This window comes from Strongylocentrotus purpuratus, unplaced genomic scaffold (assembly GCF_000002235.5).
Source record: "Strongylocentrotus purpuratus isolate Spur 01 unplaced genomic scaffold, Spur_5.0 spur5_scaffold_11, whole genome shotgun sequence".
Classification (NCBI taxonomy): Eukaryota; Metazoa; Echinodermata; class Echinoidea; order Camarodonta; family Strongylocentrotidae; genus Strongylocentrotus; species Strongylocentrotus purpuratus.
The window spans coordinates 14,650,522-14,677,189 of record NW_022145596.1 but is presented as its reverse complement, the minus strand read 5'-3'; the positions used below and the strand labels follow the sequence as shown (position 1 = coordinate 14,677,189).

Sequence of the window (26,668 nt, the reverse complement as noted above, 5' to 3'; positions counted from 1 at the left end):
AACTAACTCATGGGTGTCTGACCTACCCTATCCACCAATGTTTTCTTTATATTAATAATATAAATAATAGTAATGTGTTCTTGTGTGGATGCACTAATATAGAGTAATTTGTTTCCATTAAATTATTAAAAAATATGAATGTTTATAAACTATTTATACAAAAATCAATGATTATCAATTACATACAATATATTCATGAAAAATGTGATCGATTCTTCTTAGTTCATAACATATTTTGTAAAATGTTATGCACGCAATATGATACAAATCATATAACATGGGCATAGGGAAATGATAAAAAGGGAAGGTAATGGGATAAAAAATATAAAGAGCAATTGATAAATAGTGAGGCAATGACGTCACAAACTGATAACCAATTTGTGTAGTGATTTTCAAAGTTTCATACTTTTTCATACTTTAACAAAAAATCTTAACTTCCATATAAGTTATCCGATTTTACTCAATTTTTTGGGGCTCTTTTTTTCTCGTTTTTCCGCATCTATAAAAAGCAAATTATTTTTGGAGTGGACTTTGGAGTGGACTTTTGGAGTGGAATTTGCTCCAAACTTGATGACATCGGAATTTGTATTCCCTGCTACATTTTAGTAACTTTTAAGTTATCGTTTCCTACAGATTTACTATCATTTCAAACATAACTTTTTGGTAAGGCCTTGCCTGAAAATAAATGAAGTGAACATTATGAACCGCTACAACACAAAGCTTATAAAATGAAAAGATTTCACACAGCTTAATTGATAAAGCAGGAAGATTCTATATTTATTGCATCACATTCACAATACATCAAGGTTAACAAATGAACAACAATAATAAATAACATGAAGACCATAACCAGAATCCCTTCAACATTTATACACTCCTCCCTCCTCTCTCTTTCTCACACACATACAAACACACACTCTCTCTCTCTCTCTCTCTGTCTAATAAGGATCTGCAACTTGTAACAAATCTGCAACTTGTGACATCCCTGTCTCTTTTATCTTATACATAAACATCTCTCCCTCTCTCCTTTTCACTTCTCTCACTTCATTTTTCACCTCTATCTTTCTCCCCCTCTTACCTCTTTTTCTTCTTATCTCTTCCTGACTGAATCAATGATTGAAGCACATATTTTCTCTCCATCTCCATTCTCTCTAACTCATCCTCTCTCTGTCTGTCTATTTCTAACCTATTTAATTCCTGTAGATTTCAGTATCTCTCTGTCAATATATTTACGCATGCATGTCACTATCTCTTTTTTTTTTCATTCTCCCTCACTTTGTATCTTTCTCTCTCTCTCTCTCTCTCTCTCTCTCCTTCTCTCCCTTTCTCTCTCTCCTTGGTGCTATTTCCAATTTTGGTTATTGTTGTTTCCTTATTGCAACCAAAAATTGAGGTTGGATTCCAAATAAAAATAAAAATACAAACAGAAAGATAACAATGGAAGAAATAATGAACACAAGGTCAAAGAAACTATCGAGTCTGATACAGAAATATATAAATAACAATATATGAATAACAATGTGGTGTATTAGGGTGTTCCTGGAGGAAACTGCTTGCAGACACAGAATTCTATGGAGACTCTGGGGTCAAGGCACTCTTCATATTTTTGGTATCTTGAAAGCTGCTTTAGCTGTGGATGTAAAGAAAGAAAGAGAAATGCAGGGAAATTGAATAAAAAAGCAAACACACGCAATTGCAAATACTGTATAACATTATTCTAACACACTGCAATATAAATCTTCTAGAAAATAGAGGTTGCTTTTATGATTTTGTTTGATAACAACAATCACAAGCACTATGCAGGAGTTAATGACAAGAGCTGCATGAGATTTATTAACTAATGGTCACAATTTATTGTAATACCAATAGACGTTTACCTGTTTTTAAACCTATATTTTGACCTCTATGGAATATGTTTTTGTTCTGTTGTTTTGTAAGATTAAACTGGAATCAAGAGAAGACATTAAACCAGAAAGATGTCAACCTCATCATCCCGAATGTTACCACATGAATAAACAATATAGTGCACTATAAAGATCAATATTTATCCTTATCCTTTCATGACTAGACTCATTTTGTTCATTCATTGTGTAGTAGAATTACAGAAATGTGTAAAGAATAAAAACCAGCTAACACTGGGGCGTTTACTAATCATTCTACTATGTTACACTATGTTTTAACTTAGTTTGCCTTGATGGATACAAGTCATCGTGTTTTAAACCTCATCTGTTATGTCATTGTGGCAGCAGGTGGATGTAAAATGCAAGCCACTCAAATTCAGCTGACTCTGAGAGGCTTTACAAATCCTTTTATGTTATAGCAATATTAATTTAATTTGCCTCAATGAGTACAAGTCATCGTTTTTGAAACGTCATCTGTTATGTCGTGGTGGCAGGGGTGGGTTGAAAAACCCAAGCCACTGAAATTCAGCTGACTCTGAGAGGTTTTTAAGAGTCATTCTACTACGTTACAGCATTAGTTTGCATTGATGAATACAAGTCATCGTGTTTGAAATGTCATTTGTTATGTCAGGGTGGCAGCGGTGGGATTTTAAACACAATCCTCTGAAATTCAAGTGACTCTGAGAGGTTTTACGAGTCATTCTACTACGTTACAGCAGTTTTTTAAAACTTAGTTTGCATTGATGAGTACAAGTCATCGTGTTTGAAACGTCATCTGTTATGTCATGGTGGCAGTGGTGGGATATAAAATACAAGCCACTCAAATTCAGCTGACTCTGAGAGGTTTTACAAGTCATTCTACTATGTTACAGCAGCTTTTTAACCTAGTTTGCATTGATGGATACAAGTCATCGTTTTTAAACGTCATCTGTTATATCAGGGTGGCAGCGGTGGGATGTAAAGCCCAAGCCACTGAAATTCAGGAGACTCTGAGAGGTTTTACAAATCCTTTTAAGTTATAGCAGTTTTAACTTAGTTTGCATTGATGGATACAAGTCATCGTTTTTTAAACATCATCTGTTATTTCATGGTGGCAGTGGTGGGATGTAAAGCTGAAGCCACTAAAATTTAGGTGACTCTGAAAGTTTTTACGAGTCATTCTACTACGTTACAACATTAGTTTGCATTGATGAATACAAGTCATCGTGTTTGAAACGTCATTTGGTATATCAGGGTGGCAGCGGTGGGATTTTAAACACAATCCACTGAAATTCAAGTGACTCTGAGAGGATTTACGAGTCATTCTACTACGTTACAGCAGTTTTTTAAAACTTAGTTTGCATTGATGAGTACAAGTCATCGTTTTTTAAACGTCATCTGTTATGTCATGGTGGCAGTGGTGGGATGTAAAGCCCAAGCCACTCAAATTTAGGTGACTCTGAAAGTTTTTACGAGTCATTCTACTACGTTACAGCATTAGTTTGCATTGATGAATACAAGTCATCGCGTTTGAAACGTCATCCGTTATATCAGGGTGGCAGCGGTGGGATTTTAAACACAATCCACTGAAATTCAAGTGACTCTGAGAGGTTTTACGAGTCATTCTACTACGTTACAGCAGTTTTTTAAAACTTAGTTTGTATTGATGAATACAAGTCGTTGTGTTTGAAACATCATCTGTTATGTCATGGTGGCAGGGGTTGGATGTAAAACCCAAGCCACTGAAATTCAGGTGACTCTGAGAGGTTTTAAGAGTCATTCTACTACGTTACAGCAGTTTTTTAAAACTTATTTTGCCTCGATGAGTACAAGTCATGGTGTTTGAAACGTCATCTGTTATATCAGGGTGGCAGGGGTGGGATGTAAAACACAAGCCACTGAAATTCAGCTAACAACGAGAAATGAATGATCCCTACACCACTCACCGAGTCTATATGGCCATCTTCAGTGATGCGGAGGTCCCACCTGGATGGACCCTCCACCGCATCAAAGGAGATGATGTACATGGTGATCTGGAGGCGGGCGTAGTCGTGGTGTATCTTAGCAACAGTGACGAGCGAATCAAAATGGAGGTCCATGCAGGAGGTGGATGTGTTGCCGTTGGGAGAGGCGGCTAGCAAGGACTCCTAAGGGGAATTGAATGGAATAAATTAAGTATCTATGTTCACACACAAAATATTTCATGCACGAACCATTTTCAAGTTTAATGCTTATCACCAAGGCCCTTTTACATAAAGCAGTTGCAGTTGATTAAAATCAATCATAATTACGCATGAAAGAGATTGTAGTCTGTAGGCTTGTGATTGATTAGAGGACTTGAGATCAATCTGGATCGATAACACTTAATCTCCCTGCTACAATTATGTACCGGTAATAATAATATTACGCTTTTATATAGCGCCCAATACATCGATCCAACGATGTGCCTAAGCGCTTTACAGATATATCATGTAGCTGGTACAGACTTTACATGAGACAAAAGTGTAGTAAAGTTGTCTATTTTAGTATCTGTTTCAAGACAAATGAGAACTGAAAATACATATTGTGCAGCCTTAATATATAGACCTACACATACCCTAATGTAAATTTAAAAACGAAAATGTGCTTTATGGCAGTTTGAATTATTATTGATTTGTTATTGTGAAGACACCACTAGGATGACCTATCATAGCAAGACTTGTGAAGGTAGTGTAATTCATCTTTTCCTACATCCATATCACACCGTACCTTAGAATGCTTGGTGTTGATGACGTCTAAGGCCTGTTGGGCATATGAAATGTGATTTTCAGTCCATTCTCCTCTGGTTAAGATCTGTAAGGGTATCAAAGAGTATCACCAAGATGATCAGAAAATGAGTAATGCAGTGTTCCAAATCAAATACTGTTATTAGCATACCATCGACTGCCTGCATAAGGGCTATAACAACTATGTACTGTATATAAATAAGGTCATATGCATGTACTATTCAAAAACATCTTATTGATTTTTAGGCCATAAAAGAGACCTTCATCTTATATCTTCACAATGCTATTACATTTTTAATAATTTTCCCATGTGGAAGGGGGGGGTGAACAGTGTCTGTAAAGGATTAAAGGATATTTAATGTGAATAGTTGATTTGTATTTATTATCATTTTGATATGTTTTGGTGCCTTCTGTTTTACAAGGCTTGGTATACTTCCATCTATTATTTTGCCAATTTGTGTATTTATGACTGTTTCATATGTGTTTTTACATTGTTGGATGATACATACATAAAACTGAATTGAATTTAATTATGCTATGAAATTGTATTTAACATGAAATGATATGGACAGATTGATAAGAGTACATACCGTTGGACCTCCACAAGCACAACTCCAGCTGGGAATCATAGCCTCAGCACATCCACGGTCACTGATGTATTAAAGGGATATTGAATTTAAACATGAAAGGAAATTACCTCAAATGCATACTGTGATTCAAAGTTGGGTCAATTATATTGCAAGACTCTCAAATGCATATGATATGATCATTTCTTTTGTTAAAATTCACTTTCTGTAAACACAATGATTACGATAGATTAAAACCCCCATCATACACAGCTAGACCACACTTGTGGCTCAAGTTTTGCATATTTAAATTTGAGTATTTATGAGAAAAGATCACAATAGAAACATTATGGAACACTGGATTCTTGTTAATATGACTTATATCGAAGGCGAAATTGCGGGGAAATGTAGAGTTGGGAGACGACCTGTGGGATGGATAGACAACATCAAGAATTGGGAAGTTGGATTGAGAGTAGCAAGAGTGAACGCGCAAGAGAGAAGCCGATGGACCTAAGAGGCTACGGTACAACATAGTAGTAATATGACTTCATATTGGTTGCTTATTACTGAAACTAGTTCTGGACCAGGTTATTCCAAGCTATTTATTTCTTTTCGTGCACTCACTTCCAATGTGGCATACTCACCTTGGAATTATCTGAGTGATGAGATTGTAAGAATCCTCCACGATATGACCTTTGACGTTATCGAGGTGTGGATAGTCCATAAGAGACTTCATTGTCTGGTGCAAGTCATAGTGGACCTGCAGGGAGAAAAGAGAAAAACAATAACAGAGTGAAATAGAGCAAAGAAAGATAGAATGAAATACATGAAGAGAAGGAAAGAAAAAGAGTATGAGAGAAATTTAAGTAGAGATATAAAGAGAGAGGGAGAGAGGAAGATAAAGAGAAGGGGGGATGACAAGAGAATATACATGTATAAGCAAGTGTCACATAATGAAACATTTGTAAAACAAAATTATATCGCATGTTTATTCATAAACACACATTTTATACTATTGCTTACATGACATCTGAATGCAAATACTGGTTTGAGAATGAGAGCCTTTGCCAATTTATTCCTTGCCTACGTGTTTCAATATTTGTACAGAATATGTCTAATTACACCCCAAAGCAATAGAAATATGATTCAAGGAAATATGACCACCTGTAATCCAACCTTTAGCATCTAGCCTGCATCATTTCCAAACTTACCTCCTATCTAAGACAGCCTGCATTAGTGAGGTTCACAAAACAAGCCGTAACCTTAAGTTTAGCTCATGATTTTAAATTTCAAGGTTATCTTGGAGTTAAGGACGGTGTGGATGCTTTCGGGGTTTCTGAAAAACTCGAATTTTACTTAATTCATAGGTAACGTTTTATTATCATTAGCACAATAAATATTATCCATTCGGGGCTTCTTTCTTTTGAACGTATGTGTGATGCAGACACAATTAATTTGGAGGTTTCATCAATAACGACTGCTTGTTTGAATTTGAGTTTAAAGCTTTGAGCAGTCATTATTTTTGGGGGCAGGTATAATCGGACAATCATAGTTCTAAACTTCAAGGTTTTGCTTAATACAAGTTCAAATTTAGTACAGTGCCATGTGAACATATATATCATCATTTCAAACTCACCACATATCTCTGGCTGTTGATAAGCAGGTTCCTCTCCCACTCAGGGTGAGAGTTGATCAGGTGCTTAGGGAGGATGATGGCCAGGAAAGGAAGGAGGATCTCCATGTAGCTGCCTGGGTGATTGGCATCATCACCGTGGTAACGATCACCATGGTCACCAAATAGAAACTGCAAAAAAAGAACTAATTATGGATACTTATAGAAGCAGAAACAAACCCTACCTCTTCTATAGTTTTTTTGTTTTATATGGTTAAAGTCATGATGCAAGTGCTGTTTTGAAAAAAAATGTATTTTTTAATGTAGATGTTTATGGTGGGTTCAAACAGTTGGTGAACTAAACATATTTCATGGAAAATTATTTTATTTGGCATTTTGCTATTATGCTTTCGAACATACTTTTGCTATCTGTTTGAGGATTTTTTAACTCACTGCAATGACCATAACTGTGAATCGAATGTACACCCGCTAGTATTTGGACCATAAAAGATTTCTATTTGAACCAATGAGTTGTGGACAGCACTTAAACACATAAAGCAGTGAACTATGGAACTGAAGTTTTAATCAGCTGTAAGAGCAGGACTTGATTATTAAAAATATATAATTGTTTTGATACACATTTGGATGTGTCCACAGTATCTCAGCTCAAAGAATGGGCTAAAATCAGACAAGTAAAGCTTCAAGGACTCATAAATCTTATGCAGATTTGAGCATTATTAGTATTCAATATTCAATATTACAACTGCTATTTCATATTTGGTCTCACATTAACATATTTATAAGAGTATAATTAGAAACAAAGCTTACAATTGCAAGATTTGGTTGGGTAGCCATCAAGGACTGCAGTGTGTCCGCCAGAAGAGCATCTACCTGGTTAGCTGATTCCTGCTCTGGTCTAGAAAGAAGAGAATGTGAGATATGAATTTGAAAGCCATCTACAGCTCAGGACATCATCATTGTTTTGATGTGTATCCTCATGCTCATTCTATGGTGTACAATGCCATCATCATCATCATCATCATCTCTGTCATCGCCATCATCATCATCATCATCATCATAGTCATCATCATCATCGTCGTCATCTTCATCATCGTCATCATCATCATCGATGAGAAAATGACTGCTATGGAATAATCAAGGAACCTTGTGCATGTCTGAATAATCAGAAAATGATGCCACATTTGCATAAATATAATCAAGTAGGAATTCCGATAAGTAGAAATAAAAAGTTAGAAAAAGCACACCCAGGAAGATAAACAGGGGAAGGAGATAAAGATACCCAGAGAAAGGAACGAGATAGAATTAAGATCTTTGAGAACAAAAGAGAAAGCTTGAGTAAGAGAGAAGGAGAGAGAGAGAGAAAGAGAGAAAGAGAGAGAAAAAGAGAGAGAGAGAGAGAGAAAGGAGTGGAGAAGAAGAGGTAAATAGACGCACAAGCTGCTCACCTATGTTTGGCATTGAGATCAAAGGCAGCCCACTTGGCTGGGTAGTCATAGTTGATGAGATCTCTGGTGAAGTTCATGATGTGTTCATGTATCATGGTATCCCCATCACACAGACCGCTCAGGACGCCTGGCTTCATCTACATTCATCAATAGATGAAGAAATGATTCCTTTTTGATACGGTAGCTTTTAATACTTCAAAGAAAATTTCAATACTAAGTAGGGGGAAAAAACTTTTGTTCATGAAGGGCCTTCACTGTGGAATGCTCTCCCTCAAGAGATTCATAATAGCAGATCAGTTGAAGGATTTAAAGACGATCTTCTGTTTAATTTAGCATATAATTGATGTTCTGTCAATTTTGTTAGTTCAATCTTCTGTTCCTTTCTTCATAATGCAGATGCTTTAATGTGATTTTGCTTTTTGTTTTGTTTTTCAAGTGCACCTTGAGCATTTGATTTCAAGTGGATTCAATGTTTTACAAATCTCATATATATAGTATTAAACAAGGACAGTCGAATTTTCATTTGATTTGTTAATCACCCTATTTTCAAAGAAGGAGGATACAGTTCCTTGATTTTCATTATTTGGGAGAAAAGAAAACATCAAGTAACATGACAATTGTAAAACAAGCACACAAACTAAAACAACAAATTGCAATGCTTCCAAAAGATATCAAACAAATATAGTTGAATTTAATATAACATGTTCATTCCATTTACTTTCGAAAGAATGAGGATAATCTATCATTACCTTTTGTTTCTGGAAGAAGAAATAATGAAATGTTACATTAACTTGAAGTGAAAGTACCAAGTATGACTGAATTTTTATTCTTACCTCTTTATTTTCCATCTTGACCCAGTCATGCTCCCAGTGAGGGAGCTCTACAGGAAGATGGTTGCATTCCTAAGTAAAATATCAATAATTGAATACGAAAATCAACAAACAGGCACGCTTAGCAAGAGTAGTGGATACGTCACCGGACTGGATTTAACATGGTTTGCTGTTCGAGTCCCGCCGCAGCACTTAGGCAAGACACTAATCTACATTTGCCACTCTCTACCCAGGTGTTAAATGTGTACCCGGTAGGATGCAAACGTTTATGTGGTTGGATGGGCATGAGTGTGCTAGTGAAATGACACCTGGCCGGAATACTCCCCCAGGGAGCGGAGCATAACCAATTTAATATGCGGATTAGCAATTGAATCCAATTACCGGGGTAATGATAACTATCATGTAAAATGCATAGAAACATAGTGTTAAGTGTAAACAAATGTGACTATTAATATTACTTGCATAAGAAATGCATCAGGACAGTATTTCTCAAAAAGTAATAAATATTGCTGAGATTAATCTGTTCCTTCCTGCAAGGGAAAAAGAGGTAAAACCATGAGGCTCAAATTCAGAAGAATCAATTTCTAACCATTTGCGACACCATTTTATTGAAAGGAAAGGTTGGTAGGATTTCATAAACTGCATGAAAAAATTTGTTTACCTCTCATCAAAGATTTAAGAGCAAGCTCATAGAACGGGTTAAAGTAGAATTCTTAACCCTCATTATCATTTCTGAAACACTGTGTCAAAAAATTCTTTCTATTTATAAAAGTGTGATGAACCGATCTAAACTAAAAAGAATTTTCTCTTACTACATAAGGAAGAAATGATACACAGTGACAAGAGATGGGGATAAAGAAGAATCACAAGACATCATTTAGAAGATAATCTTTCTGTTTACAAATATCTGATTAATATCATTATTTTTGCAAAAGCAATAAGCTAATCTGAGCTGCAAGCACTTTCTCTCTACCAATACACTAAAAACACAGCTCATGATTACATTTGTTTTTATTTTGTTTTACTTTTTTTGTTGAAAAATGAAGCTATAGAAGCACATACAAGGTGAGGAAACAAACTTACCTATCGGCTCTGTGTAGATGAACATTGATCAAAGATGAGGTGATTTGAGAGTAACAGAGATAGCTAGCATGGAATTGAGCTGGGTTGTGATAGATGAAAGAATTTATGTGACAAGTGAAACAAATATGTAAGAGCAAACAGCTGGAATGCTATCAGTAATGAATTGAAAAGAGAATGCAGCTAACTACTTCATCGCAATTGGAATCATATATTTGATTTCGATTTGAATTAATTGATTTAAACCTTTCCGAACAACACAAATTTGAAGAAGACAAAAATTGTGTATTTGTTACCAACAAGTTACTAAAAATGAAACACAAATGACAAATGATTTAAACATGATTTTCTGCCTATACTTCTCAATGAATCTACCTTTACTTGTGTCAAAACTAAAAAGAATCTCAACATCTAGTAAACAATACACAAAAAGTGGGTCATGGAATGAGACACAGAAAGATAGAAAAGTAACAGTTTGTTCACATTTGCAGGGCTCCATACTAACTTTTTTGGAAGGGGGTTAGGATTGAGCTTTTTATAATCAGTATGAAAGGGCCCTTTGATTTTGGGCACCCGTGTTTCCCAGGTGCCTAGCTGATAGTGACGAGCCCTAGCTGACATATATGTCACAGTAATTCTTTCTTGTGTACTACATGAATGGCAAGTGGACATGAAAAAACAATAGCTGCACGTAAGATTCAAGACTTTACTGTAGATATATAATACAGACATTTTTTTCCATTGATGTAATATAACATGTAATATGTGAAACATGAGACAAAAACATGGTGTCGTGTGTTGAAAGCCAGAAGGGCGTCAAGACTCTATAAAGAAAAGATTTATGAGCAGGTACTGTCCTCCGGCTCTCAGCACACAATGTATTTATTATATGACTTATACATAGCAAGAATTTTGAATAGAATTCTGAATCACATCATGAATAAATTCAGGTATGAATATAAATGTGATATCAAAGTGGAATAGAAGCAGCATCACAATCACAATCAGTAAAGGAGCAGAAAGAAAAAGAGAGCTCAAGCTCGAAGGACATGGAAAATATTTCTTACTTACAGGGCAAATTGTTCTTGTACCCATGATCCCGTTGCCTGTATCCATAGCATAGCTGGTCAGGTAGCCATGTTGATTTGCATAGTCCCACATCCATTCCTTGATAGGCTTGGTGTATCTATTAAAAAAAGTAAAGGAACATATAAAAAGGTCATGATGATGTTGACGATGATGATGAAGCCTTTTAGAATCTTAGGTATTAAAAAATACTGCCGTTTGATTCCCTGTGTTCTTGTCTTGACATTTTTTTGAGATGAATGAAACGTTATCCTTCTTTTATGTGTTTCATAGCTATGACATTTTATATTTCTATGTTTTTATATACTATAATATAGTCAAAATGATCTATGAATTAAGGGCTATCAAGACCATCAAATGGAAACAACAGATGTGGTCTTTCTAGACAGGTTTTACATCTCTTTTACTCCTTACGGGGAAATATTATACTTGACCACTGTTGACAGGTGGCCTTTAATTAAGATTACATTGTATCGTGAAAACACTAGTTCTGAAGAAATCAAATGAGAAGATGTGAATTCCCAATGTAACATCACAGTGAAATGGCCATATTTTCATAAAATAATTGTACTTTTTCTACTTCTGTGTCGCCTGAATGCTTATTAAAGAAAAGTAAAGGTTTATTCAAAATTGGTTTTAAACCATTGAAAAATGACTTGTGGCAAATGGCACAAATATTCCCATTACGAACTTTAAGAATAGAGGAACAACTATTTTAAATGGGTAAAATACATTTATATAAAATTATTTTTGTGCAAACTCCACAGATTCCAACAGTATTTGTTGCCAGGGTTACCTGTGAATGCGGACTCTTTTCTCTTCATCTGCCTGTTTAAAATAGATTCCTGTAGAAAGACAGAATCAACAAAAATTATATGTCATCTTATTTTGTAAATAATTGCATATTATCAAAGTAGCATATCTAGTGGTGGGAATGATACAACTGTTCTAGTATGATAGTCTATCTAAAGTTGTGAAAGGACATACATCATAGAATTGCAATCAGTGTCAATATTTGTCTAGATAATGATATTCGGACATACAGTACACATAAGTAGTCTTAGGCTAAGCAATGCTCATCACAGCACTGTCAAATAAGTTAGTCATGTTACTTTTTTTATGTCTTCATCCATGAATCAATGACATAAATTATTTTACTTGTACAGGTGCAGTAAGCGCATATCAAACACAATTAATATCACAACAAAGCAACAGACAAACCTAGACCAAACTGAAAATACATTTTCTCCATTGGGCAACGTTTTGCAGATATATTGCTTTACCTTTTCTAAAGATAGACTTGTGATACATGTACTTCAAAATATGATTCTTTTCGGCTGATGTAATTGAAATACAGCTGCAAACTAAAAAGTATAAAAATTAAAAGGAGTGTCTAGATATTTGCTTTAATGCATAATAACATTGAGGAGAAGGAATGCATGACTAACCTGCATACAAGGGAGTTAAATTCATTGCTGTAACACCACCGATTGAATTCATGCGATTGAAAAGGAAAGCTTGATGACTTGAATCGTTACCTGTCCATGGGAGAAAATGGTGTAAAATAATACATATGAAGTACAATTTCCATCAGTTTGATATCTTAAAGTTGCTCATGCATGGTATATAGAGGGTAGCACATGAACGTACGCGCAGGAGTTTAAATTCTGTTGGCTCAGTGTTATGAAGTGATGATAAAAGTTGCCTACTTCACGAACGACTATATACCCACGCATGAACATCTTTAAGACACAAAAGCAAGAAAATTCAGACATTTACAAAGAGAAAAAAACAAAATGAAAATAGATAAGTACTAAAGATTCATGAAATTTACAAACAAGTAGACAATATATTTTACATTTATGATTTTTGTTGTATTTAATTGAACAGTTGCAGCTTCTGAGCTGCATATGGATGTGTTTTTTACAATAAACCAACCAATAATAATAATAAAAATGGTTTCATGAAGATTATGATTCATCCTGTACCGCAGAAATTAATATCAATATAAATCAGTTACTGGAACTGAGCCTTTTAAGAAGTCATCAGTGGTCTCTCCCATGACTAATTTACCTGCCGAGAAGTTCACATGCTCTTTTAATGGATCAACTAGCCGACCTGAACAAATATAAGACGTCCCTCAAACACGAATCAGACCGCCTGAAGAAGCCAGTACAAGGAACTGGCGATAAATCGTGGATAAATAAGTTGAACTATACTTCCAGTATCTGATTTACAATTTGATATAAAATAATAAAAAATGTATTGTATATTGTTGGATCTTGCCCAATGTTTCCATAAACTGAAGTGATTAAAGAATCTAACTGAAAATCATATTCACAACATTCAATGCATGGAACCCCGTGCTTTGTGTCAATAAGCATATCCCAGGTCATACTGCTTGAATGTTAATAAACTATGAAACTGCACTACCAGAAGATGATATTCTCCAGGAAAATACTCTATTCACATACTGGCATTAAAGATTCCTTGTAAGAGTTGTTTTGTCCTCGGTAACCCACAGGAGCGGTGGAACTGAGCCCTTGACAAAGAATCCACATTGATGGATAATATGGACAAGGGCTGCCAATCTGTCTGTTCTTCCTTCTATAGAATTAATAGAATCAAAACAATTATAAGAATATAACAAATATGTATATACAAATATATGAAGCATGGTAATAAACAAAACAAGCCCCCCAAAAAATTATTGAGACAATTATTTCATATTCATTAATCCGAAATGACAATAAACTTGCTATAATTTTTCAATCTTGTTGAAGGCTGGTGGCAGTGGTGGGATATATGGAGTAGGTCTGTCAATCTTTCTGCTTCTCTCTCAGTAGAATTTAGAGTAATAATTCATTTATTCACAGACAATTATTCCATTTTCAATAATCAGAAATGACAACAACAATTATAATTTTTGTTTCATCAATAACTGGTGGCACCGGTGGGATATAAATCTATTCTATGAAAGTGAATGATGGAACTGAGCCATGGACAGAGAATATACATGGATGGACAGCACAGAGTAGGGCTTTCAATCTTTCTGCTTCTCTCTCAGTAGAATTTAGAGTAATAATTAATGTATTCACAGACAATTATTCTACTTTCAATAATCAGAAATGACAACAACAATTATAATTTTTGTTTCATCAATGGCTGGTGGCACCGGTGGGATATAAATCTATTCTATGAAAGTGAATGATGGAACTGAGCCATGGACAGACAATCTACATGGATGGACAGTATAGAGTAGGGCTGTCAATCTTTGTGCTTATCTCTCTCTCAGAAGAATTTAAAGTAATAATTCATTCAATCACCGACAATTATTCCACTTTCAATAATCAGAAATGAGCAAAAAAAATTATAATTTTTGTTTCATCAATGGCTGGTGGCAGCAGGGGGATATAAATCATCCCCATCAAAGTGAATGATGCTTAAAATTGTTGCATGAGCATTGACCAGTATTTATATTTCTTGTTAAGTGACACTATAGCAATTCGTCACATGAATTGAGCAATAATTTGAACTCAATATGATAAAAGCTAACATATTCATTTAGTGTATTTTCTTAATGAGGCCAGGAGCTGTGCAATGACCGTTTCAAGCTTACCTTTTTGTGGAAGATTTTATGTTGCTTCACAACAGATTCCCTGTTAGGAATGAACTGTGTACGGTAGTTATGGTGAACCTTGGGGCTGTTTTGAATAATGAGAAATAGAAAAGAGAGTAGGAGTCAAAAGAGAAAACAAGAATGATGTAATAATCATGATTGTATTTTCAAAGACTTTCTTTAAAATATCACATATCAAGGTACATAATTTGTTTTGACGATTTATAGCGTTATGTCCATGGCAAGATATTTCTGTCACAACCATTTAAAGGCCTCATTATATCAATGAAAAACTAAGCATTTCAATATATTCCATAATTAGATTGAGATGTGAGAGTGGGTTTGTTTAGTTTTTCTTCCTAATCTAATTCTGATGGTAGTGCTTTCAACTTTATCCAAAGATAAATTACTTCACTGGGTCTAACAAGGACACTGTGGAATAATGGAATTTTCAGTACCTCTGCCTGTCTGATATTTGGGGTAATTATATGTACTTTATCCTTTTTTATAAATCCTTTTTTTTACAAATTTTAATAAATTCCCTTTTAAGATTCTTACCCATCCTCTGAATGTATCCTGCACAATATATCAGCATACTGGGTTGGGAATGGTATGTTGATAGGTTTAGTCACATGACTCCAGGTCGAGTACTGATTGGTGTAATTCTTCATGACATCACTGGTTAGGCCCCCATTTCGTTCAAAGTACCAATATATTCGGAAGTCTCCGGGGCAGCTGATCGTCAGGGTTCTTCAAGTAGAAAACAAATAAATTCTTTAATGTTTCCCGTTCACATGCATGGATATACCATCAAAAATACTTGATTAATCTGTCTCTTTGTACAATTATAATACATTTCCCCCTAATATCCCCATCATTGACATATAATACTGGTGCTGTCGTCCTGGGTTTTATTTTGTGTAAGGACACTAAGGACACCACTGCGCCTAGAAACAAAGGATAAGGTGCGTTATAAATGTGATCTATTATTATTGTTATTATTATCAGGACTAATTTTTACAGGCAACCAGATTTGAGCAGCAGAAAACTGGAGATAAAATGCCTTAGTTATCAAAGACCATGCACATTAGGCAAAGAATCATACTCGCAATCTTTTGGTTGAAGATATTCACTTTTTGACAGGCTTTTTAATTTGAAAAAAGAGTAAACTAAAGAACATGCCAATTCAATTCTGTGTACAGATAATACTTATTCGAACCATTTCCAAATTAATAAATTAAACTACCTAGTAATCTCACGAAAAATGTAACTAGGTATTGGATTATATTTTTAGGCAATGGAATCATGAATGAAGTAGGATTTGATGATGATATTATTATTCAGTGTATCTTTGAAAATCTTGTAATCTTTAAATAATAATATACAGACAAATATATATTGCATCACCTGTTGCGTCTATGGTGTTGAGTATAAGTGGGACTATGGCTGCAGTCCCAGTCAAAGTGACCACACAGAGATGGGGGTGCTTCTACGTCAGCTATAGAACAGCAGCTATCGCTAAGAGGAGAGAGGTCCTGTGTTATGAGACTTGGTTCAAGATTCTTTAGTAACCTCTGTCTTGTTTCTTCAGACCATTGTGATTTAATGAGTTTTGCCCTTTCAAGAAGCACAGGATGTGTAACTGAGAGGTAAGGAGCAATGAGATGAAAAATGCATGTTCATTAAATAAGATATTGTCACTAAGATATTTGTATAGGTAACGGTTCAGCAACTCTCTCCAATAAGCCACTAGAGTTTGATGCAACAAAAACATTCAGAGACATGCTATATAAGAATAACAATTTGTATTGAAGGAGGTAATATTATAATATGACATGTACATGTATGGTATGTTTGACCATACAGTCTAAGAAAAAATATATGTACTTTAATTAATGACTGTACAAGTTTGAAAATTGCATAGTATTGCAAAATAAAAAAAGAAAATTCATAACCATCAAAAGAAACATTAAATTATCCTCTATTTCATGATTTTCACTCATTGATAAATATGTAAAAAATTATACTGCACATCAAAATTTCATCCACTACTTAGATAAAACTGCAGTAATTTGCCAAGTCTATGACATTACAAAACAACATTTGTTTTGTAACACTGTGAGGTATATTATAGTATTGCTCGCATTGATATAGTCAACACAGATTTTCTGGCTTTTCTGAGAGTTTTGAGGTTTATCAGTGATAACAAGTAAAGTATGACAACACTGTATGTTGTCCTAGAAGTGTTGCTACATGTATGCTTATTGCTTACCATTCTTCTCCGGATCATGTTTAGATGCATCATCTCCTTCTCGTAGTTGACCGTGTTTCAAGGCATCCAACTTGGCTAGAAAGCCACCTTTCACACGTTTCTTCTTCTCCCTCTTACCAAATGTCTTATTGCCTCGACTCCTGACATGATGTCCTTGCTCAGCACCGATTGAGATTGCATCCTTGAAATCAATCTGGTTCTGCGCTAGCTGTGATCTACCGTCCATGGATCGACTAAGGTATATTGTAATATTGTTGGATGGTTTGAAGGCCACAAACACCCATAGGACCAACTGAAGTACCAGGACCAGAAGGATTGCTACAAGGATATGGCGTCGAGATGGCAGGCACCCAAACTTCATCGCTGTGTTCGTTGATGTTATCATTTTGGCACATTATTTAGACATCACATGGACAAATTATTGTATCATATACAACTGTCTATTCTTCAAGATGGCCATTTTCATGAATGAAACACCAATCAATAGCAACGTTAACGTTTATCTGTAATGTGCTAGGCTTCAGGGCTTGTCCATCTTTAAATCTTCAGCTTCAGACTGAGGTTAAAATCTGCAGCTTCAGACTGAGGTTAAAATCTGCAAACAGGAAGAAGTAATTTTCATATAATTCAAGATGATACTTGATGAAATTGAAAGATGGTAAATATTCAACCTGGTTCCATGCTTTTTGTGATACTCTCACTACAGTCAGACCAACAAGACCAACAATTAACAGACCGGCTACATGCAGATCCAAACAAAATTGTATCTTACTCCCGGCTCCCAAGGCCAAAAATTGATTGGTCTGGCCTGGGTTCAGTTTGTACACCAACAAATTTGTTGGTGTGACCATGGACCTGTTATATTGGGGTATAGATGGTAATGTTATTGAATGGTTTCAAGGCCTTATACACTCACACATGTGTGGATATTAAATTGATCTTAATTAACATTACAATAAGAATACGAAAATCACATTTTGACTTATTTCCTCTTACCTTTATAGTCCTTACCTTACCTCCTTTTCCACACATGTTCTTCAAATTTTATTCGCAAGCGCATACACGACCCAAACAAACAGGCGCTTCATGGATTGCGTAATAAATGCGGAAGTGTGTTTGTTTGTACACAAAGGTCCTGCACGTACAGCTGATACAATGCATGCATTGCGAGTGTATTGCAATAGATAGTGTGACCACATTTCAAATCCTAGGATCCAAGGATTGCAAGGATACTCCCATATTCGCCATAACGTGTGAGTATATCTGTTCGAATTTAAACCTTTTTATTTTGTAATGCTTTTGGATATTTAATGCTTGAGTTAGGATGGATTCGTGATAGCCCTGTACTTCTAAGTTTTATTGTCTTCATTGATTTTAAATTTTCATTTTGATTTTTTTTTAAATAATTTCTGACGGCACGCAATGACTGGCCTTGGTGACATACCGCCACACCTAGTACCTCCAGCCCGGCCTGGTCCCGGCCCTCGATCATGGTAGCTGGCCCTACTTGTAGCTTTGACTCATTAGCATTGACCACTATGCTTTAGCTATTACCGGTGGTGTGACTCTGTCTTTTGAGTTACATTAAAGATTTAACTAGACTGGGTTTCTGTGTGTTGATGTTGTTATGTATAATGTAATATGCCCAAAATTTCGATTAATTGCATAGTCGCTAAATTTAAAGCCCCACTGTCCTACTTGCAGTTGCGCTACTTGCTCCCTCTATATAGAAAACTTCCCCAATCGGTGCCTGTTGGTCCCCCATGATCCTCTTTTTCTTCTGTTAATTGAGAGCTGAGTTAATGAGATAGCCACATGCACCTGTCAGTGACCTCGCTCTGGGACTTAAATCCCTTCTGGCCCAGTAGTATTGACAGTCTTTAATTAACATCTGAAGCTGAAAGTTAATTTCTACCAATAGTTTAATTGTTTGAAAACTTATTGCACAGAATTTAGGTAATTAAGACTTGTGTTATAATAGGGGTTTAATAACTTCCAACAGTCCAATCAATGTTTGTAATGCACAACGTACAACTTAATCATTTTTAATGATAATTTTTTTCTTTTGTTAGTTATTTTGAGTTGAGTTGGCCGTCGGGGCTTGTCACTTACAAGTGCCGAGATACAAGGGGGCACTACTGGCGCAACTGGCCTGTGCCCCCGCCCACCCTCTATCCCACTCTTGAAACCCATGCTCATGGGTGTTTGTGACTGTCAGATCATCCAACAACAAAATGTGCCCCTCCTCTTTTAAAATTTTTTGTTGTCAGAGAAATATACCTGAAAAAGGGCACCCAAATATTCTGATGATCTTCATTCATTTATTATTTGTTTTGTTTATTTGTATTTATTTTTAAAAAAAACTGTAAATACTAATTCATCTTGAGGTTAGTAACAATTTTTTTTTAAATTGTAGACCCCCCCCCCCCCCCCCCCCCATCTACAAAATCCTAGATCTGCTTCTGACACGTTGTCACAATGACTTCAGAAACATATTATTTGTAGATAGTGTGTTAAATTCAAGATTCTCTTGAACCAAAAGATACACATGTACTGTATACATGCATGTATTTATAAACAATTAAACTACATGTATTGACAGTATGCTGCCTGAAGTCTGTACAATTAGAGTGACTTTACATGTGCACCTGTACACTTGTATCAAGTTAATCATTAAACAGTCTCGTGGACCCTTTGTATCAATGAGTGACTAAAGCTTGTATCTTCCCATATTGCATCAACGTGTGTTTTAAAGATAATTCAAGAACTCATGAAATCTCTCTCTCTCTCTTTCTCTATTTCTCCTTCTTCTCTTTCTCTCTTTATACCAATCTCGCTCTCTCTCTCTCTCTTTCTCTATTTCTCCCTCTTCTCTTTCTTTCTTTCTCTCTATACCAATCTACATGTACCTCCCTTTATCTCTCTCTCTCTCTCTGTCACTCTCCCTCCCCTTAATTTTTTCCTCTTTCTCTTTTTCTCCCTCTTTTTTGTATCTCTCTCATTTCTCTCTTTCTCTTCCTCTCTCTCTCTCTCTCTCTCTCTCTCTCTTTCTATATCTACCCACTTCCTACAAATAAATTAGGCTATTATGTAGTTAATAAATTAACAATTGACAAATTATACAAATTAATATCAAGTTCAAAAGCAACAAATGCTTTAGAAGAAGGACAATCAACCAGGAAAAGATTGGTAAATGATTTACATGTAGGATTATCTGCTTATTATGCTCTACAGCTCTAGTTAAAAACAAATATTGAAAAATTCACATCTGTTTTAATAAAGGGCTAAAATAAGACTAATTTGATTAGATTTACATATCTATTAGTATTCACCTAAAAAAAAAAAGGAGGAAATAGTTAACTTAGTTATAAATGCACAGTATTGTCTCATTCATTAATAGTGGATGACAGTTAATTACCAATGCCTGTATTACGATAAAGGTCATGATGAAGTTATAAGATATTTAAGGGCCACTCTAACCAAAACGGGGCTAAAAATTGAAAAAAAGACATGCAGAATAATTTTTGACGGAGATTCTGAATGTGACAATGATTTTTCTTAGAAATCAACAATAATTCTGGAATCTAGCTTTAAAAAGGATGACTCGGAACCCTCATTGCGCAACTGTTTATGACGTCATTACAGGCACCTCTCCCGTGAAAAGAAGGGTGATTTAGGCATTAAAATGTCTTTAAAAATGCAAACTATGATATTAATTGGGGGAAAAAAGTTGTTTATTGGAATAATAATATACACTTGATAATCCCAGTACGTTTCTGGCAATTTCGTCATTAGTTATAGGACAAATCGGACATGCCCGCAATGACGTCAAATGCGTCATCAAGGCCACGTGACCGTATTACCTTTTTTCGAGGGGCGTAGCAAGCGTGAGAACTTTGAAAAATGGATGGTTATTATCATTTTTTGTCAATTTAGAGATTTTCTGAAAAATCAGAGGCTGGAATATTAATAAGTAGAGGTGTATTCATGTTTTGAAAGGCTATATTAGTTGGGTTAGAGTGGCCCTTTAATTATTTTCATAATTCATGAGTTTGTTATTATGAATTTATAATATGATGCTTATAAAATGATATCTTGAATTTGCGAAAATTAATTTTAGTTACTAAACAGTAGGCTGAATATCTGAAACTAGTGTAGGGATTTATTTTGAACTTTTTAAACCCCCCTTCATATCTATGATTCATCCCTTTCATACTAATAGGTCATCCCTCATTCACATTCACCCTTGTCATCCACCATCCTTTCATCTATCTCTCTCTCTCTCTCTGATTGGTTTCAATGTTCACCTGATGCAGTCAAGCTTAAAGTGTACTTTACATATACTACATGTATGAATATACCTTTTGATTATGTTTGAATATTCAAGAATACTTTGTGATGTTGATTTATACTTGTATGTGGCGAAATGAATATTAATTTGTTTCTTTTACTTTCCATGGAATGTATGTGGAATGCAACATAGAATGTTGTAATGCTTTTAGACATTAAAACCTGGTCAGTTAGCCAGTAGTTATCATTCAAACAACATGTCTTGCTGGGCTGCCTCTGTGTACTTAAGAGTGCTAGGAATTTGTTAGAACTGCAACCCTACAATAGCAATTGCCTTTTGAATCAAAGTCGAAAGAAACAAAAGCAAAAGTGTAAGAGAGTTAACAAAAGCAATTGGTGATTAAAGCTAATAAAATATTCTTATGGACATGCAGGTTAGAAGAATTCATATCTTACTATTTATCCATTAATCAAATACGTTGTAAAAATTGAATTTGCAGTTATCACCAATGCTATACATGAACTTTTATGATTAGCAAACTTTTAAAAATACACTTTAAACCTCCTATAATACCTCCCCCAAATCCCCACACCTCACTGCCCAACGATAGTAGGAGGCCTCAGATGCATGTGTAGCCTACTCAACCATTTATATGTCTTTATTGCTTTATTCCAGTAGCGCTTGTGATAAGGCATCATAAAACCAGATGAGAGGAGTAACTCCGTTCACGCTGCTGTCCTTTCTCTTTGTGGCTTCATTTCTCGTGGTTCCAGCTTGTTCATCGAAGTCCAATAACATGGCGTCTCCGAAGACAAAGTGGGCCGATTTGGTAGGAAAGGTAAGGGCTGTTCTGATTGTTTAATCGCCTGTGCCTGCACAGTTTGAATATACAGTGAGTTACAGCTTTACATTCAGGTCACCCAATAGACACAGAAAAAGTTGAGTGGCCTCCTTATACAGTTCTACAACACATATTTCTTTCTGGGGGGAGACAACAAAAATTGCCACTGTACACAGGTGGCCTTTATTTTATGGAGAGGTGGCCATTAAGACGACTTAGACTGTATTTATTTGGCCTGTAGTTTGTTTTTATTGTCACAATTTCCTTGGCCAGTAGTTTGTTTTTATTGTCACAATACATTGGATAATGTACCGGTAGGATCCAAAATTTATAATCTTCTGTTTTGTCTTATGAACACATCATGCTCATAGTATAGGATTGTTTTACTCCATTGGCTGCATGCAAGAAAGGCATAAGAGATTTGAATGTTCATTGTCAGTAACGGCCTTGTTATTGGAAAAAAATGACAACTCATGATTTCCTTGGTTTTGGAGTGTTCATTCATACATGAACATGTATATGTACATTAGATAATGTACCAGTAGGATCCAAAATTTAGAATGTTCTATTTTGTCTTATGAACACTTTCTAACCTTAAGCCTAATGGATATTAGGGCCTGTTTGATTGATGTGTATATGTACATGTACTGGTAGAGATGTCTTTGAGAACTTTCTATTTATCAATACCCATTGTATTCATAGACTGGAGAGGAAGCCAAGGCTGCCATCTTGCAGGATAGACCAGGATTGCAGGTAGGTTGCAATTTGGACTTATGAATCCTTATTTAAAGGTATAGATGTCAATACTTCAACCTAAATTCACAAAAAAGCAGAAATATAAGTATGCCCAAATGTTTAACGTTAAAGTGCATTCGCAATATCTATCCAGGCCAGATCGATATGATAATCTACCAAATATATCAATTAGTAGGCAGTTTCCCGGCAAAATTTGTATCATCACGTATTATTCAAAACATATTCTTTCACATGATTGGTAATAAAGCTTCCATTTCATTTTTTGAGAGGGGGGCGTTTCCAAAACTGGTCTATACCTTTAACAACATTGTCAGGTATGCCCATTTTTTTAATGAAATTTTGAAAGGAAAAAAAATATTGGATAGATGATAACTACCCACGTCAGATTTTGTAGCTACTTTTGTTTAAATTGTCAATATCTGTGTTACATCAATTTAGCTTTAATCGTTATGATAGAAACTCTTTTAGGACTACTATATTGCTTTCTTATGAGGTTTTTCAAAGGAGAACTATTGCTTTATTCTCATGAAAAGATTCTTAATAATCTATATACAGTACTATTAAAATCTCTTTCTATAGTCAATAATAAGTGGTATAAATTGCACATAAGCAGCTTACCCATTTCTAGATTATGATTAAAGAACTTAATCCTGTGTAAAGCTGAAAATCCCTGCAGAATAATCTGAGGTAATCCCATTTGACCATGGATCTCATTGTGCATCACCAGTACTTAAAAAAAAAAAAAAACTTCTTTGGTCTTTGTTACCAAAGCTTTCATACCATTTTACTAGTACTCTTTTCACACTGGTTTTGCTCAACCCCGACCTTTGCTTAGCCCCGTACTATCCATAACCAGACTATTTTTTTTTTTGGCTTTTCACACATGCTGTTTTTATCCCCATACTAGCGCCTATTCCGGAATTAGAAAAAAATTCGCGCTGTTCTCACTGCAATTCGTTAGCCTCGGATATCGTGAATGTCATGATTTGACAGTGGGCTCCTTACTTCGCATCTGGCCAGCTGCGATACGCTCCATTGCGTAGTACCGGACTATTTTTCGTTTCTGTTCTCATTCATTCGCTTGGCAGTGTTGGCACCGCAATTGCGGGGTTAGCACCACGATTGCGGGGTTAGCCCTGCTATTTTGCGGGGTTAGTTAACCCCGTACTATAGGTGGGGCTAGCCCACTTTGGTAAATACGAGTCTGAACAGAAAGTGGAATAGGCTTAACCCCCGACTATAGGTGGGGCTAAGACCCCCCTTAACCCCACCTATAGTACGGATTAAGCAAAATTTTGCCAGTGTGAAAACAGTATAGGAAGACTTACAACTGTATCTGGGAACAAGGGCATTGTGTGGGCCCAGTAGAGGGGCCACTTGCTGTTTGGTTAAGGGGGGGGGGGAGATAGATCTAATTATGAGATAGTTGAAATGCAATGGGGTACAGAAACCAACCAAAGGAGTTTTTGAGAAGGGATGTTCTCTTTGATAACCCACCCTCCATCCCCCTCTGTCATATTTACCCCCTCCCCATCTCTTTTTACCCCCTCCCCATCTCTTTTTTGTTGGACATTTTGTTTAATTCTGTCATTCTGTATGCCTCTGGTTGGATGAGCAATTATTCATTTTTGCTTCTATTTCCAAGGGCAAACACGAACCTGCATTAATACCATGTTTATCTCTAGAATCCTATTAATTTTAGTTTATGATTTTTGAACAAAGTCAGGAATGAAAACTTCTTTAAAATATGCATGAATATTAAGTGGTTGATAATCATGAGGTCTGTAAATGGAAATACACTTCAAAGTAACAGGGGCAAAGTAAATCTGATTGTTTATCATGCCATAGATATGTTGTTTAAATATAAACATACCGACATCTAAGAGATTCATTCTTAATTATTCTGCCACTCAAGTTATGAGTATCCTCTGTCCATATCTTTATAACAGGTTGATATTCTTCCAGAAGACTCAATGATGACCATGGATTTCCGTGAAGACCGTGTCCGCATCATGGTCAATGCTGCAGGGAAAGTGGTGAAGGCTCCCTCTGTTGGTTGAATCTTGTCAGTCATCGTTGCCTAGCCCATTCCATGTACCAGATTAATGTTTACCAATGAGTTTTTTCTGTTGAGAGGTGCGAGAAGAACCTTATGCAATCATAGTAAATTATGCCTGCAATTTGGATGATAAACAATGACATTAAAAAGCAATAAAGAGCCATAGATATTTAAGAGAAATTTCTACTTACAGCCTTACACCCAAATATATTTGGTTAACTTTGTACTGTAAACAACCAACTTACCATCTATTTGGTGCCACAAGTATGTTAACTCTGTGTTAGAGTATATGAGTTAATGCCCTTTGGCTCCAAACAGACGTTACTGTGTAATTTTCATCATTATAAGAACTTACTTTTTGTTTCAATAAAAGCATAAGAACATTCCTTTTTAATCTATTAAAACAATCCCTAAATATTGATCTGAAATCTCTGATAATGGCAGGATTAAGAACGTAACTACAGACATTTTGCTTTATTCTGTTCTAGGTTATGTCACCATCATATAATATCAACTCTGTCAGTTATTTGTGCTTCTATTGTGCATGATATGGTATTAAGATTTTATGAATTGGTATCCTCTCCAAAATTTATATGTAAAATGTTCAGTTTATTCGTATAGATCACTTGGTGCTCTTGCTAAAATGTGCTGTCTTGAATGTTGGGGAAAATTGAAAAGTATTTTACCATATGATAGATAAACTGTCAAAGATATCTTTTTTCTTTTTTCTAAAACTATTTATGATAACCAAATTATCTCTTCATAAAAGTACTAAAACAGCTTTATTCAAAATATATATACAAAATATTATGTTTAGTCTAAACCATGACCATTTGTGCCTCACAAAAATTTTCCTGACCTTCAAAAGTGAATATGCTGGGATATGAATTATAGAAGTTATAAATTGAGTAGATATGATTAAGGTAAATATGGTCTTTATACAAAATTAAAATATAATTACTGTACATTTTCTGGCTCTGATGTCTTTATGTAATTTATGTTTAGCATTTGGTTAGATATTCCCTTGAGGAAAAAAGTTATTTTCTAATTTATTTACCTGAGAAACATAGAATTTGACAGGAAAATGATATCCTGCGTCGACATCTGACATACTTCTCTGTTATGAGCTATTAATGATGTAAAATAATTATATGAGGAGTGTTATAAGCAGAGATACTGAGTTTTCCCCTTTACTGGATTACTACCGGTATGTGGAAAAGGGGAAAGGTATCAGAAAAGTAAAAAAATAGTTCTCAAATCCCCCTGCAGATGAATGATGGGGAATATGAGAGTTAGGAGAGTGTATGGGAAAGGTCAATAGAGTGAGAGCACAAGAGAGTGAGAGAAAGAGGGAAAAAAGAGAAAGAGAGAGAGAGAGGGATAGAGAATTGAGAGTAAGGATAGGGGGAGAGCAAAAGAAAGATGTTGTAAGTTTATGATGTACATGTATGTTGTACAATTGTGTAGCACACTGTCGAGATCGGAAGAATAGAGAGAAAGGGTGAAACCAAATATCTCCCTGGTTAGATTGAAAGAATTAAGGAA

The 26,668-nt window shown here is 35.3% G+C and overlaps 1 protein-coding gene and 1 long non-coding RNA gene across 3 annotated transcripts; one reads left to right on the top strand and one right to left on the bottom strand.

Annotated features, from left to right (window-relative positions):
* Positions 1-748: 748 nt before the first annotated feature.
* Positions 749-18,316, bottom strand: LOC579826. Its single transcript, XM_011668406.2, has 18 exons — positions 18,173-18,316; positions 17,177-17,745; positions 16,312-16,546; positions 15,463-15,654; positions 14,905-14,989; positions 13,760-13,892; positions 12,734-12,823; positions 12,082-12,130; positions 11,271-11,385; positions 9,123-9,191; positions 8,290-8,426; positions 7,652-7,739; positions 6,848-7,015; positions 5,856-5,971; positions 5,236-5,296; positions 4,629-4,712; positions 3,827-4,027; positions 749-1,630 (listed from the first exon to the last, which is right to left on the bottom strand). The coding sequence occupies exons 2-18, from the start codon at positions 17,559-17,561 to the stop codon at positions 1,529-1,531; spliced, it is 2,310 nt and encodes a 769-aa protein (XP_011666708.2). The 5' UTR covers positions 17,562-17,745; positions 18,173-18,316; the 3' UTR covers positions 749-1,528.
* Positions 18,317-18,360: 44 nt separating this feature from the next.
* Positions 18,361-26,090, top strand: LOC579768. 2 transcript variants are annotated; one of them, XR_971288.2, is made up of 4 exons: positions 18,361-18,429; positions 22,146-22,305; positions 23,011-23,061; positions 25,014-26,090. It is a non-coding gene; the product is annotated as a subtilisin-chymotrypsin inhibitor-2A (long non-coding RNA). The 2 variants fall into 2 exon arrangements; XR_971289.2 differs by having other exon boundaries at positions 22,143-22,305.
* The last annotated feature ends 578 nt before the right edge of the window (positions 26,091-26,668 follow it).

Excerpts from the sequence above, each read along its gene's own strand:
- LOC579826 (XM_011668406.2), bottom strand. The coding sequence starts at position 17,561 with ATGATAACATCAACGAACACAGCGATGAAGTTTGGGTGCCTGCCATCT. Across the intron at positions 11,386-12,081 it reads AAAAGAGTCCGCATTCACAG|ATACACCAAGCCTATCAAGG; the intron begins GTAACCCTGGCA and ends TTTTTTTAATAG. Across the intron at positions 7,016-7,651 it reads CCCAACCAAATCTTGCAATT|TTTCTATTTGGTGACCATGG; the intron begins GTAAGCTTTGTT and ends CTTTTTTTGCAG.